The sequence below is a fragment of the Branchiostoma belcheri genome, unplaced genomic scaffold (assembly GCF_001625305.1).
Source record: "Branchiostoma belcheri isolate BF01 breed outbred unplaced genomic scaffold, Haploidv18h27 scaffold168, whole genome shotgun sequence".
NCBI classification, from domain to species: Eukaryota; Metazoa; Chordata; class Leptocardii; order Amphioxiformes; family Branchiostomatidae; genus Branchiostoma; species Branchiostoma belcheri.
This window is the reverse complement of record NW_017803135.1, coordinates 287,163-303,192: the sequence shown is the minus strand read 5'-3', so window position 1 is coordinate 303,192 and position 16,030 is coordinate 287,163. Positions and strand designations below refer to the sequence as shown.

General features: G+C 43.7%; 2 protein-coding genes across 2 annotated transcripts; both read left to right on the top strand.

The window, feature by feature from the left end:
• Positions 1-1,670: 1,670 nt before the first annotated feature.
• LOC109466491 lies at positions 1,671-7,796 on the top strand. The gene is made up of 8 exons (XM_019764212.1): positions 1,671-1,732; positions 2,571-2,644; positions 3,085-3,236; positions 3,652-3,895; positions 4,565-4,716; positions 5,334-5,509; positions 6,004-6,083; positions 7,399-7,796. The coding sequence occupies exons 2-8, from the start codon at positions 2,590-2,592 to the stop codon at positions 7,575-7,577; spliced, it is 1,038 nt and encodes a 345-aa protein (XP_019619771.1). The 5' UTR covers positions 1,671-1,732; positions 2,571-2,589; the 3' UTR covers positions 7,578-7,796.
• Positions 7,797-9,070: 1,274 nt separating this feature from the next.
• LOC109466486 lies at positions 9,071-14,256 on the top strand. The gene is made up of 6 exons (XM_019764207.1): positions 9,071-9,798; positions 10,324-10,422; positions 10,631-10,644; positions 10,679-10,779; positions 10,990-13,891; positions 14,030-14,256. Exons 1-6 carry the CDS (start codon positions 9,109-9,111, stop codon positions 14,103-14,105), a joined length of 3,882 nt encoding a protein of 1,293 aa, XP_019619766.1. The 5' UTR covers positions 9,071-9,108; the 3' UTR covers positions 14,106-14,256.
• The last annotated feature ends 1,774 nt before the right edge of the window (positions 14,257-16,030 follow it).

Here is a 16,030-nt window from a genome sequence, read left to right as displayed (position 1 = left end):
CAATTTGACTTTGAAACGCGATTCTATGCATCTTTAGGGGGCTATTTTCAACTGAAACGATCGGATGAAATATTTGTCTCTTCCCCAGTTTGTCTAATGCTAATGGATGCCAGTTTCACACTGTTCAACTATATTTGTTGCATCACAGCCGAAATCCTTACTTTTTGTCAAGACTGAAATCAGAAAGACAACAATTTGCCTACAGGACATCGTTGAAGTGTCTGTCAAACAGACAGATCAATCATAATTACATCCTGACCGGCCACCAGATGTCTTGATTAGCACGGGTTATTTTGTGTAATCAACACTTAAATGACGGAATATTATTTGCTTCTGACGGATTACAATATGAATCATCAACAGTCATCTAAACAGTTGAGAATGGTTACAGTAAAATCCATTCAGCAATTTCTGCCATGCTTGCAATGAATCATCGGCCATAGCATAAGGATGGGCAGTAAAATAGATAGCAAAGTCCTTCCCACACCATACGGTGTATAGGGCGGCGCCCATCTCGGTTTTAATAGTTCTTGGGCCACGTATGAAATGAAAATTCTTTATTCGTGACACCAAAAAGCAAACCTTATTACAGCAGGGATGAGACTCTCTGAATTGCAAAGAGTTTACGTACAAACTTACAACGGTCGATCCCTCACGTACATTATTACATTATTTTGTACCAAGCAAACCTTCTGACTTTTTACAGATAAGGTTTAGGAAAGATGAAGCATGACTAGTGATATGACAGTATTGCACATCTATGTGAAATTACTACAGCAGGGTGGCTAGTGCACTGGTAGTGGTGTATGTTGAACTACATGTGTAACATATATACTTTTTCCCAAATGCTGAGTACTAAGCAGAGATAGCACTATCTACCATTTTTTCCGCGGTAGCGTCACATGTATAAATAATAATTATAAGGCAAGACGGTGGTTAGTAGCTATGGTATTTAGGTAAGCGATAACTTCAAACCGTCGTCAGATATGTTTACTATGAAAGACCGGTGCAGTGATACAAAAAAATGACTTTTGATTTATTTTGTCTACCAAAGGAGTGTCCCTGAGATCCTTTTATTAAAATTCGCCAGAATTCCAAACAGCTTACACAAAGTCACACCAAGTCGTCAGCTCAGAATGTAGTATTTGACATCAAACAACAGTTTGACATTTGCAGATGCTTGACAGCCGTCCTGCCAATATCCTGCCACTTGTTGGACAAAATTGCTTGTTTCCTATTTTTCATCCCCGTTGAATTATAAATCAAACAACATTCATCTGTTCTGAAGCTACGCACGAATGATGAGTGTTGGACAAATATACCGAACTCGACAGTATCATGAACATATGTTACATATGAGTCACATGCTCCTTGTTGTTGCCAAATATTACTTTATTAGATTAACATATCCAGTTACTGTATATCGTGAAACTTTCGCTGTGACTTAATTTCGCGATGGAAGATTTCGCGGTGTTCTAAATTCGCGGTTGAAAAAATTCTTTGTAGTACAAAAGTCATATAGGTAAGATATATTCGCGGCATTGTAAATTCGCGGTGGGGAATTCATCGCGAAAATAAAACCGTCGCGAAAGTTTCGCGATTTACAGTAGCCAGGATTAGAGTGATGCAAGAACACCCTTACGTCATATGTCACGTGAGTTGGAGTATATAAGACACTGAACACTGAGAGTAAATTAACACATTTGATGAAGTCAAAGGCCGATCACTGAAGGTAAGTTGTCCACTGTTTCTAGATGTCGAGTTACCTGCGTTGTCTCCAGTCGGAAATGTATAGTTCTGTATACAATAGTCGTAGCTGGATAGTTGATTGCAATTTGCCTCTACCAAGCTTAAGTGGCGGCTGGAAAGAGTAGAAATTGGCTAGATAGAGAGATAACATGGCAGGGGAGTCGGTCCGTTAAAGAAGTACAGGGAGCAGCAAACTATACTCCCCTGGCATGTTATCTGTTTGGTCAATATCTACTCTTTCCTGCCACCTCTGAAGCCTGGTATAGGCTAGATTGCGATATACGTTCTGTCGTTGTTTCTGCTATATAAATTGTGAGGTTCACACGGCCTTTCTCGAAACGCTGCGAAGGTCACATTCGTCCAAGATCACCGTAAGATTTTGATGTCGTAGAGTTTTTACTGAACTGCCAAAGAAGAAAGAAGAAGAGATTTTAAGAAGCTAAGGCTGTGACAGAACCAACCGTTGACAAGGATCGAAGACACCATTTTCTTTAACAAGACACGGTTCTGGACAGTCCACGCTTATCCAGAACCGTGCATAGGCGCATCTACGGTCTTGGATACACAGAGACTAATATCCAGAACCGTGCCTGATCCTAACCCTAACCAATTCACGCATAGAACTAGACAGACACGGTTCTGGATATAGGGGAGAAATTTATTGCAAGTTCTTGCCTGGACATTACAAATACATGTAAAATGAAGATAAAGAATGGACAACGGATAACACTATTATATGGGTGTGACTATAACTACTAAACACTAAATTCTAACTTATTGGGTTATATGATAGTTACAAATGACAGTATTTATTCATACAGGTTTCAGAAAATCCAGAAGATGGCGACGTTCACACCCCTTGCCCTGTGTATCGTCCTAACAGTGACACTGGCAGGTCAGGTCTTCTTTTTCTTTTAAAAAAGACATGCTTAATTTAAGGAGTAAATGTGTGTGAATATACTGTAGTTGATGGTGTTTCAAGTTTACAAATAATTTCTGATGAGTCGTTGTACAACACTATGTCGTAAAATGTTCCCACTGAAGATCCCATATTGTTATTAGTTTATTACAAGGCAATTCTCTTGATTACCTTGTTTTTAGTCTCAACCAGACTAACAACGGGGCCTCAAACATTATAATATCTAGCCAAATACGGAGAATAATTGGTTGCGAAGAGAAGTTTGGCCAGCACAGAAGTCATGCAGTTTCACGCAGTTACCCTTATCGCGTCTCCCTTTATTACCTTTATTATTTACCTTTTTTTGCCAAATTCCACTATATGGTGTGTCTGGTGGAGACTAACTTTTTTTATTGTTCCTGTCTTTACCACCGTAGGAGCTACTTGGAGATCTTCAGTTCGAATCATGACGGTGACAGTGCCAAGCCCGGAAGTGACGGCCAACGCCGGAAGTGACGCAAAACTGCCCTGCACCTACAGTATCCCGGATGCGGCCTCTGGACTGAAGCCGACCATCAACTGGTACAAGGTGAGAGTCTTCCAACTGACGGCGCAGTCGCGTCATTCGTCGTAAGATCGACGTACCATTGTCGTGCGATTGTCGTATGATTGTGGTAAGATTGTCGTACGATTGTGATACGATTGCCGTTCAATTGTGGTACGGTTGTCGTACGGTTGTGGTTCGATTGTCGTAAGATTGTGGTACGATTGTGGTAAGATTGTCGTACGATTGTCGTACGTTTGTCGTACGGTTGTTGTACGGTTGTCGTACGATTTTCGTACGATCAAAAACGTACCGTCACAAACGGACGGTATTCTTGGGACAGTCGTGATTGTGTCCTGCAAAATACAGCCTATAGTTGGCATTTATCACCATCTACATCGTAGCTGCTCAAATCTGGCATTCACGATCATTGGTAAGTGACACTTTCCATGTGTTTCAGGGAGACGCCGGCATCTCTACTGCCACCAAGATCTTCTCCTTGTCGTACCAAGGCGCGGTGCAGGTACCGGAGGGTTACGGGGACTACACCGGGCGGGTAACCCTGGAGAACCCCGCCGAGGCCACCCTGACGCTCCGCGGGGTGACGGTGGCGGACAATGGCCGCTACTGGTGCGCCGTGTTCGACTCCGACCAACACAACCAGCTCGGCATGGACTCCAAGTCCGTCCTGCTCACGGTCATAGGTCGGTACTACTTTTACCATGTACGTAGATGTACAATGCGAAATTTGCCAAAATTTGGTCTATAAACAAAATGGTAAGCTAGTCCGAATCCGGTATTCAAAAGCGGTTTTTGAAAGCGGTGCATTGAGCACACGTGAAACGCGTTCGAACTCTGTCTGTGTATGTGAGTTTATGTGTGTGTGTGTGTTTTAGTGTGAGTGTGTGTGTGCGTGTGTGTGTGTTTGTGTGTGAGTGTGTGTGTGTGTGTGTGTGTGTGTGTGTGTGTGTGTGTGTGTCGTGCGTGCGTGCGTGCGTGCGTGCATGCCTGTGCGTGTGTGGATGGCGTTCAGCACCAAGGTAAGATATGTTTGTGTTTGTGTGTGTGTGTGTGTGTGTGTGTGTGTGTGTGTGTGTGTGTGTGTGTGTCTGCTACAACATGTCGTCCAACAAAGGCCTTCCATCTTGCCCTCCCCTCAGATCCGAACGTGCAGCAGGACCAGGGTACGGGACGGCCGGGACATGTCGAGCTGCGCGTTCCCGCCCAGAATCTGGCTGCAGCACGATCTCATTGTAGCTTCCCTACTCTGGTGTAACAAAGGAAAGCTCCTTGTTATAACACACCAGCTTTCGCAGGCACGCGGCGCGGTGGCAGCTAGCAACAAAAGTTCATCTATTATGCCCTCTCCCCAGATCCGTTCGTGCAGCAGGACCAGGGAGCGGGACGGCCAGGGCATGTCGAGGTGCGCGTGCCCGCCCAGAGACAGGTGTACGAGGGAGACGAGGTGGTGCTGCCGTGCGAGTGCGACGACTGCCACTGGACAAGCACCAAGTCCTGGTTCACAGTGAGACATATGTCACATATCACATGCTAGCCTGGATGCCAGTCTAAGTAGATTTAGTACATTCTCTTCGTCACCAAGTATTTGTTCACGGTGAGACATGGCCTGGAGGCCAGCCTGTGACATTCTGCCGAGGCAGAGGTGCTTCCTTGACGTAAATAGTCTTACAGAATCACCAAATCCAAAGGTATTTGCCGCGAGATCGCTCTGCCGCGCTGTGGGAAAATGAGCCTGTTCGCCTGCAGCACGATCTCATTGTAGCTTCCCTACTCTCCAAGTTTTTTTTTACCCAACCCAACGAACTGCGAAAAAATTCCAGTGCAAGAAAGAAACCCCGATAAAAAAGGTCTAATAATAGCCCAAACCTCTGCGTGGATACGCTTCCCCGTAAAACATACTAACCCTATCAGGCTTCAGAAGTGGCTGTAAAGGGTACAATTTGACCACATAGACGGCGGAAAACATGCCAGGGGAGTTGGTCCGCTAATTAAGGAGTATGTACGTACTTTGGTGGACTAACTCCCCTGGCGTGTATGACATTTGTTTAATTACTTTTTTCCAGCCGCTTCTGAAGCCTGGTAGAGGCTAAAAATAATAACTTTATTCTTCCTTTGATTAAGGTGTCCTTTGACAACACCTGGGCGGCTACAGAGGAGTTGATCGCCACCGAGACTGCGTGCATGAGCCACCAGTGCCATGGAGGTACCGCCACCGTCACCCCGTCCTTCCAGGGCCACTTCGAGCTGGCGGCCGGCACACTGAAGATCGCAGCAACCAGGCGGGAGGACAATCGCAGGTATGTGGTGTGTTAGACCCTGGAAGTCGCACAGACCTGCATGTGTGTGTGTAGTGTTTGGGAAAAAAATACCCAATGGCATTTAGATATTTAGGTTAGTAGTGCCTTTCACCCATTTTAGGACTTATTTTGTATTATGAATGTATATGCTACCATTGTTTTTTAAAACGTGTAGGACATGTGGTGGTGAAAATTATAATGTGTAGCCCAACGACAGAGTGTTAAACTCAGAACCCAGAGGTCTTGGGTTTGAATCCTGCCCGATATGTACTGCCCGATGTCACTAATCTTGTGCCCTTGGAAAAGACACTCTACGCGGCTTTCCTCACTTCACTGCACTTCACTCCAATAAAATACAGCCTAGCCGATTAGAATCTATTCTTAAAGGGGTTATTATTTTGTACATGATGAACACTGTCATCCGAGTCATTCCTGTTGTTGTTGTTTTTCACATTTGTTTTCAAAATTGCTGTTTTATTTTCAAACAACTCCAGGTACTGGTGCCAGGTAGAGGACAATACCTACACCTCTCGCGGCAGCGGAGTGGACGCTCAGTCCGTGGCTCTAGCCGTCGGTGGGTTCTTTCGTTTCCATACTTCCAATACTTGCCTTATATTGAAAAAAAATTATCTTTCTTATGCGCTTTGATCATCCTGTATTATACAAACCCATTTCAAATTATATTCTTAACATCACAAAGAAACGAAAAGAAGCCGAACTTCTTTATTAGAGTAGATTTAGAGCTGTTTGTACAACAAACATATATTACCCATTTCATCTGTTCGCCTGTACTTAGCCCGGTAGGGCATGAATGTACAATAAAGGTTATTATTATTATTATTTATTCCCTCTGTTCACAATCCTTGATGTGGATGGACGTCCTTCATTTGACAGTAACGTTCTGTCTGAGTGTATTGCATAGCCCTATTCAGACCGGGCTTCATGACGTCATGTCTGTGATTTTTGGGGCAAAACCGTCAAAAAAAAGTTTTCCGGAAAACTAAGAGGAATAAAACCAAACTTTAACAAAAAGTGTCTAAGATGGAATATTAAAGTTTACTAAGTCAGTGGCCGTTTAAACCAAAATTACTGAATTTTCCAAAAACTGCCCGTCAGATACCCGTTGCCATGGCAACACGAAAATTCATTAAATCATCTAATTAAGATGAAATTGTTCCCAAATATATTTTAGAAGTCACCAAATTTGATGGTTCTAGCGCAAGCCGTTCATGCGCTATCTGACATGAAAGTTTGCGCAGGCCTCAAAGCCCCCCCCCCCGGGCTAAATAGAGTTAAAGCTCAAATATACATCGCTAAAGTGATGAAGTAAACCTACACTTGGGATAATTAATCAATTGCACCCTCAAATGATTCAAAGACATGCTTTGTGGCCCTTGCTTTGCTTTTAAACAGTGCATTATAATTTCATATCTGGAATACGAATTGGGCTTAGTACTTCTGGGAATGGTTCTCTTGATCTACTAGAGGTATATCCATGGAACAAGGTCTAGTGTACAAGGCCCAACCAGCCCCTGACAGCGAGAGGCTGCGTACCACAGGCCGAGATGTAGAGATGTAAGGTCATAAGCTCTCGGAGTGGGGGCCCGATCAGCCACTGGCAGCGAGAGATTTAACACAGCCTGCGAACTATCATGAAAGTTCATCTGTGTTGGTAGTTACATGTTTAAAGTTAAAACTTTTGGTCTAACACAAAAAATTCTCTCACCTAAAGCTCTCGACCAGTCACTCTGGTCTTCCTCAGTAGACTGACCCTGTCTAAGGGTAAGTCTACTGAGGAAGACCAGAGTGAGAGAATTTTTTGTGTTGGACCAAAAGTTTTAACTTTAAAAATGTAACTGAGAACTATTTCTACCTTTCGTCCACCCCAGAGTCGCGCTGCACGGGGAAGCCGGCCGGCGTGTACCAACACCCCGACGACTGCTCCAAGTTCTTCACCTGCGCGGAGGGCGGCCTGCAGTATGACGGCATCAACACCTGCCCAGCCGGGCTGCACTTCGACCAGACTGGTGGCTACTGCAACTGGGCCAACCTCGTCACATGCCTGTAGATGGCAACGCCGGGAACCCAAACTAAGCCAAACAGTCCGACTGAAAAGTCAAACCGCCTACCACAATCAAAGACGTAGCTTTGTTGTAAAAGGGGTCTATTGAATTTGCAAAAATACAATATTTAGTAAATCCAGTACTTTGCCTATAAGGCCATGGTCCTCTTGTGGGCCTGGACTTCAGACTGTAAAATGTGATTAAAATGATGTCTTGCAACTTAAGATGTGGCCTTGTCGTCTTCTTGTTTCTGAATTTCTGAGATATTTGCTATGACCTCTGGTCAGAGCATGTGCTCAAAGCACTTCGACCAGAACCTGGGCTTCTGCAACTGGGCTACCCTCGTCACATGCCTGTAGAGAGCAACGGCAAAACCCGAGCTGGCTAGAAACTCAAACTAAGCCAAGCATTCTGACTGAAATGTTAAGCCGTTTATGACAATCACAGACAGACCTTTGCCTGAAAAAGTAGCAACCCATCGAAGTTCCAAAAATACAGTATTTAGTGAAGCTAGAACGTTTCTTCCTCGCCTATAAGACCATGGTCCTCTTAGGGCCCTGGACTGAACTGAGAGGATAGACAGACTTCAGACAGTCAAACGTTTTGTGATTAAAACAATGTCTTGCAGATTAAAATGTGTCTTCGTTGTCTCCTTATTTCTGAATTGTTAAGATCCCTGGTCAGTTGTAATAGGCAAGCAGATATTGAAAATTTTCGTATGATTTTTATTAATGTTAATGGTTATTCAAATAAAGTTGCATGAAGTTTCATTTTAGCCGCCCCCATAGCTGTCAATTGGGGACTGTTGAGGATTAATAACTGCCACATCTGCCGTGACTTGTGTCGATCTAAAAGGAGCTATAGTGTGTGAAAGCGCCATCTAGCAGGTGCCTGTGGAATGACATGATCAGCACCAAGGACAGCACCAGCCCTACCCTTATGTGCGTTCTTACCAGCAGACAATGATGACATGAAAGTCCTTGTTTTTCCACAATATTTTCATTACCACATATAAGCAGAGGTAAAACAATGCGGGGTAGTGCGGCGTATGTGCTCGACTTAGAACCAAGAGGTCCCGGGTCCGAGTCCTGACATGCCACCTATATTGTGCTCTTGGGAAATGCACTTAACACGACTTTCCTCACTTAACTCATGTAAAAATGAGTATTTTTCAGTCCTTTTCTTCCTGTGCATTGGTGGCGGCATAAGATAAGTTATAACTTAACTGTGTGCCGTCACCATGTTTAGTCATGAAATGTTGGGATATAAAGAAAAAACGCTGTGGATTTGTGAGAAACTCCGTGCGGAGAAATAAATAACATAACATTAAACCAACTGATACAACACGCTACCTGACATGCTTACGCGATGTTTTAGTAGGAGTACTGGACTTTTGAACTTTGTTATCGGCTGGCGGATGATGTAATGCTGACACGGGATGTTTGTCCAGACCTGTGTTTGCTCGAGTCACGCGCATAAAGCCAACACGGGGAACGGGGAACAGTTTTACAGACGTTCTCTCAGCGGAGGGTCGCCATGTTGCGGGTGTGTGAGAAACTCCGTGAGGCGGACGAGAAGGGCAGGAGGTACGGACTAGCCCGGGCGGAGACAGGCTACCTCCGTGCCCTGGTGGACGCCATGGCCGACACGGACAGGCTGGCGGAAGTGGAGCTGCTCAAAACTCTGGGCGACGTGAACGTGGAGAAGGGAAGACTCGGGAAGGACGTGGGGAAGTTCAACACGGCCTTGGCGTTTTACATTGCTGCTATGGTGCGGTGTTACCATGAAGAACAGGCAGATGGTATAAAACACCGCTACCACTACACGGAGAGGCTTGTACAAGGGCTGTCGTCACAGGGTAAGGAACAGCTAACTGAAGACACGGAGACGACTACACCTGCAAAGGTAGCGGCAAAGTTCCAAGATCTGGACAAGAGACGGGCTACCGGAGGCAACACAGACTCTTTGCTGGTTGGATACGCACAGGTGATGGTAGAGGCGATAGTAAAAGACGACAGCATGTTAGAAACAGAAGCGATCAAGAGTCTGGGTGACGTGTACCTGAAAAGAGGAACAGAAACTGGAGACACCAGAGACTTTACCAGAGCTACTGCTCTGTACAACAGGGCACTGGCGCGGTGTCACAACGTTCATGGAACAGTTGTCATTGTTCACCGCTTACTGCACACCGCAAAAATCAGGCAAGATATCGCCATAAGGAACAAGGTGAGTGAACTATTTTGACTTGAGCATGACGGAACTTGGCAGTGCTGACTTCCGGGTTCCCACTTGGTTTGCTTAGCTCCATAAATGCCGTCATGCATTTCGTGTCGCTAAGCGTAAAGCGTATCGTGTCGCTTAAGGTCAAGGGCTTTTTTTGCGCTAGAATGATACCAACTTCTTATTTTGATTTATTAACGCCTTTGCTTAAACGTCATTCTGAACAAAAGTATGGTGGACTTTGTACTAAATCTTTGACGACAGAATAGTGAAAGAAGCTGTGAAGATTCGTGTATTTTGGTCTGAATGTGTACATCTTAACAATATGATGGAATATGTCTTATTTCTCCCTTAAAGTTAAATGTAAACTACCAATCATCACATTTTATACCCCCTCCCCCCAAACTGTATTCAACATACTCTCAGCATGCGTTGGTCTGCCACGGGTCATGTCAGTTCATTTACCTTTGACCAGCTCTTTGTGGATTACATGACCACCTGTTAATCATATCTTACTATCGGTTCACGCAGAAACAACAAGGCTTTAGAGGACGAAAGGGTCACTTCTCTGCCCTCTCAGCTGCACCCTCTAGCGACGGAACCACCGGTCAAGTTGACAATGACACGTTAGTGCTTCTATGTTTACTTGTGATTCAAAATAACTATAAAACATGAACAAGGGGCCATTTACTAGTAGCATCTTGCTTGGCAGAAATGTATTATCAATTTCTACTGTGTAGAACGTTAATTTGTGACGTGTGACGTTGATAAGTTTAATTTTATGTAATACTAATAATGGATGTTTGATCTTCTTTGCAGTATAGTCTATGTCAAATAGCGACGCCTATTGATGTAAGTTTGCCTCAAAACTCATTTTGTTGTACAGATCCTACCGCAGGTACATCCAGACAGCAGACCGTGACTTTGGAAATGGAGACCTGGACGCAGCAGAGCAGAACCTCGTAGCCGCTCTGAAACTTGTTCATGGTTTGTTATACAGTTTTTTTTTGCAAACATTGTCTAATCATAGTTATTACTTAAAGTTAAAAAATGTTTTTCTTCCTACTGATCGTAAGCAGTAAGATTGTATACTAGATGGCAGACAAGTTTATAGCTTTTGAAATCCATAATATCATTTGTCATACTCAAACACAACCATTGCGTATAGTTCTGACAATCTTTAATTCCCACCCACAGATCGCAGTAAACCCAACAAGGCCAAAGAAGCCGACTGTCTGTACAGGTTGGGTGACGTCTACGTCGAGCGAGGTAAGCGGACAGGAGAAGGTAGGAAATTCACACAGGCGGCAGCTCTGTATAACGCCTCCATGGCCAGAACACATGGAGAAAAACAAAACTTGGTAACAAAAATGCAAGAAACAGAAAGGCGATTTCTGAGAAACACATGTAACCTTGACAGTGAACCGTGTCCGTATAGCAGCGCGTTAGATCACAGAAAGGAACTGCACAACTCGCGCGCACGTGCAAAATCTCAGCTCGAAACAATTCATCAGGAACACAACCCTTATCAGTATGATGAAGACGATCCCGTCGTGAGAGAGGTAGAGATCAAACGAGCTGAAGTAATCAAGAACTTGTTCAAGAGCATCACAGTTGAAAGACGAGAGTTTATCCAAGTACTGACAGACGAATGCATTGCCAAACTAGGACCTCCACCCTGTAAGTACGCTTTCATCGGGTTGGGGTCACAGGCCACAGAACTGGTGACGCCGTACTCCGATCTGGAGTTCGCCATTCTGATTGAAGAGGGGAAGGATGATGATGATACACGGAGGTACTTCCTAAATCTCACACACTACTTACATCTCAAAGTCATCAACCTTGGGGAAACCATCCTCCCAGCCATGGCCATCCCGTCACTAAACGACTTTCTCTCAGAAGACCCAGAGAAAGACTGGTTCTTCGACTCCGTCACACCTCGCGGCTTCGCCTTCGACGGCTTCATGCCATGGGCTTCTAAGACTCCGTTTGGAAGAGATGAAACCAAAACCAAACCTCCAGTTAGTCTCATTCAGATTCCTGCCGAGTTGGCCGAATATCAGCATCTGCACATCGCCCTGGCGGAAGGCTATCACCTGTCAGACATCCTCAGACGGGTGAGCTACTTAACAGGGGACAAGTCTTTGGTAGATGAGTATACAAGCATTGTTAAAAAAAGCGTAGACCGTTCCCCTGTTCTGTCACGGTTGTCCGCAATGCTAATACTGAATGATAATATTCGACAAATAGAAAACGTTGAACCAACTGGGCAGCTTCTGGATGTGAAAAAGGAAATCTACCGTTTTCCCAGCGTGGCCGTTGATGTGTTGAGTATTTGCTGTGGTATCACGATCTCCAGTGTGTGGGGAATGATAGAAGAGTTACACAAGACACAGCGGATCAGTCACGAAGAAGCCCACCACTTGACTGTACTGATCAGCATCTCAGCGGAGCTACGGTTAAGAACGTACTTTGCCAACGGAGGACAGAAGGACAGACTGTCTCCTCTCACGGAGATGAAAGTCCAACTAGACAAACTTGACGTAGATGGCACCATCGTTGAGTCAGTTTTCCACATACCAAACTCTAAAATGTTGTTCAGGTACTACTATACAGCCATTCCATTAAAAAGATGCATTGTAGTTACAGTTGAAAGGGATAATCGAACAGCAAAGATATTCCCAACTGCCATCTTTGACAACTCAGCTCAAACCAGGGGTCTAATAACAAAACAGCTGTTGCAGTTAGAAGCATCCACACGTCACTTCGAGGCAGCACTTGAAGAAGCGGGTGGTGACGACGAAAAGGAGTTTGACATACTTTGGGCGTTAGGCAGTGTCTCACACAGTCGCGGTGACTATGAGAAAGCGAAGATCTACTACGAACGGGCACTGAGCGCTGGAAATAATATCTATGCAGGCACCGAAATGCATCCAGAATTTTACTCGTTACTTGGAAACATTGGGACTTGTTGGAATGGCCTTGGTGATCACAGGAAAGCTATCAGTTATCACGAACAGTCACTGAAGATGAAGAAAGCTATCTATGGCGAAACAATGCAACATCCCGACATTGCATCATCACTAAACAACATTGGGACATGTTGGAGTGACCTTGGTGATCACAGGAAAGCTATCAGTTATCACGAACAGTCACTGAAGATGAAGAAAGCTATCTATGGCGAAACAATGCCACATCCCGACATTGCCTCATCACTAAACAACATTGGGACATGTTGGAGTCACCTTGGTGATCAGACGAAAGCTATCAGTTATTTCGAACAGTCACTGAAGATGATGAAAGCTATCTATGGTGAAACAACGCCACATCCCAACATTGCATCATCACTGAACAACATTGGGAAATGTTGGAGTGACCGAGGCGATCGGAGGAAAGCTATCAGTTATTACGAACAGTCACTGAAGATGGAGAAAGCTATCTATGGTGAAACAACGCCACATCCCAACATTGCATCATCACTAAACAACATTGGGGCATGTTGGATTGACCTTGGCGATCAGAGGAAAGCTATCAGTTATTACGAACAGTCACTGAAGATGAAGAAAGCTATCTATGGTGAAACAACGCCACATCCCGACATTGCATCATCACTAAACAACATTGGGAACTGTTGGAGTGACCTTGGTGATCGGAGGAAAGCTATCAGTTATTACGAACAGTCACTGAAGATGATGAAAGCTATCTATGGGGAAACAACGCCACATCCCAACATTGCTTCTTCACTAAACAACATTGGTAACTGTTGGAGTCACCTTGGCGATCAGAGGAAAGCTATCAGTTATTACGAACAGTCACTGAAGATGATGAAAGCTATCTATGGCGAAACAACGCCACATCCCAACATTGCTCCATCACTAAACAACATTGGTAACTGTTGGAGTCACCTTGGCGATCAGAGGAAAGCTATTAGTTATTACGAACAGTCACTGAAGATGTGGAAAGCTATCTATGGGGAAACAACGCCACATCCCGACATTGCATCATCACTAAACAACATTGGGGCATGTTGGAGTGACCTTGGTGATCAGAGGAAAGCTATCAGTTATTACGAACAGTCACTGAAGATGAGGAAAGCTATGTATGGTGAAACAACGCCACATCCCGACATTGCTTCATCACTACACAACATTGGAACCTACTGGCACAAACTCGGTGATCACAGTAAAGCCCTCAGCTATTACCAACAGTCGTTGAATATGATGAAAGTTACCTATAGGGACAATCTGGCACATCCCAACGTGGCAACAGTACTGAACAATATCAGACTATGTAAAAGTGCCCTCCGCGAGTAGAGTAAAGCCGTTAGTAATAGTAGTTATAGCAAATCATTACTCAGGTTTAGCTAACTATGGAGACACTACTGAACATCTCCAATCTGTCATGCCATATCATGTCAATACTTAGCTATCTCTGTCACAAATTGCTTACTATGTAAGTATAGCAGCTTCTACTACATAATAAGGGTAATTAATGTACTTTGCAAGACTGTGTATTGCGTAGGGAGACTATTAGATATACTTGTTGTCTTTGGTGGAATTTCTTGCACTCATTGTAAGTAGGCAGCCATTTGGACAATTCCTTTGTGTTCTATATCTAGAATATATCTAGGGATTAGCACTAAAAAGAATAAAGGAAACAAAGTCATGCATGTATATGAGTTCCGAGTAAGCTCAATGAAATGAGTGAGTGTGAGTGAGTGAGTGAGTGAATGAGTGAGAGAGTGAATGAGTGAGTGAATGAGTAGTGAGAGTGAGTAGTGTGAGTGAGTGAGTGAGTGAGCGAGTGATAGTGAGTGAATGAATGAATGAATGAATGAATGAATGAATGAATGAACAGAAGTTATGGTGGATGAAAGATGCGGATGATCAACATGGGGGACAGGACTAGTCCTAAGGTTATAGTTATGAATGGATCTTTAATGGGTTTTCTGTATCATGGCCTTGTGTTTTGGGATGATTCTTTGGGAAGATCTCTCAAATTGCAGATTACAAGTGTGCAAAGGTAAAGGCAAGGAGGGTGGAGGATTCCATTCTTCAAGCACTTTCTAATTTGCAAAAGATACGCAAAAACCTTTTCGACATTAATCTTTAAAAAGCCTGAAACGACTTTTGATGTTACGTTTGCCTTTTACTTTATGAACAAATGTAAAAGAAACAACAACAATTAAGTGAAGGGTTTCCCTTCTTTAGTATATCTTTACAGGTTTTACAGTACAACGCTATGCAAACAATAAAGTATACGTCACAATGTGTGTTTATTGTTTAGACCTGAAGCCAACTTTTGATGTTACATTTGCCTTTTACTTTATGAACAAATGTAAAAGAAACAACAACAATAACGTGAAGGGTTTCCCTTTTTTACAATATCACAGTGTTACAGGTTTTACAGTACAATGTTCGGCAATCTGTATATTCACGGTGCAGGAAAAAGAACATGAACATTCAGGAATTATTTGTTAACTGTAATGATAAGTTCACAATACAGACGTGACAGTGAAAACAGTGAACATAACAGTACAGTGAAAAAATCAGGAATTATACAGTACTAGTACGATCGCAAATTGAAGTCATTCTTGGGATAGTTCTGAAACTGAAATCCTGAAAAATGCAGTCTCATGTTGGAAAAAGCTGCCTTCGATCCTTGTCTGTAGTTGGTTCTGTCACGGCTTGCCTGAAAAAAATTCTGCAACATCAAAATTGGGCGACGATCTACGACAAATGTAACCGCACTGTAAGACACGAAGCTCTGCAATCTGTCACTATTGTATCCAGAATGATATAGTCTTATTGGCACAGTTTTCTAACATTCTTTAACAAACAGTGACATCAAAATTTGCTTCCTCGACATACATTTGTACACATTGCAGTGGTTGATTGACATGTAGGCAAAAGACTCACTATAATTGTGTCACTGGTTCTACAACCAGAGATGTAGAGAGCTTAAAATACTGGCCTTTATTAACCCGCAAAATTGCATCATGTTGACAGACAGTGAACTCATGTCACTTAGCAGACCTCTTGCTTATGATAAGTGCCGGTGACGATACTGTGTTGAAGCGACATCTACCAGGTACCCACGGAATGGCATGATCAGCACCAAGGACAGTACCAGCCCTATCCCTAGGTGCGTTCTTACCAGCTGACAATGATGACACGACAGGTCTTGTTTTTCCCCGGTCTTTCCACTACCACCTATGGCAGTATGCACTAGGCACAAT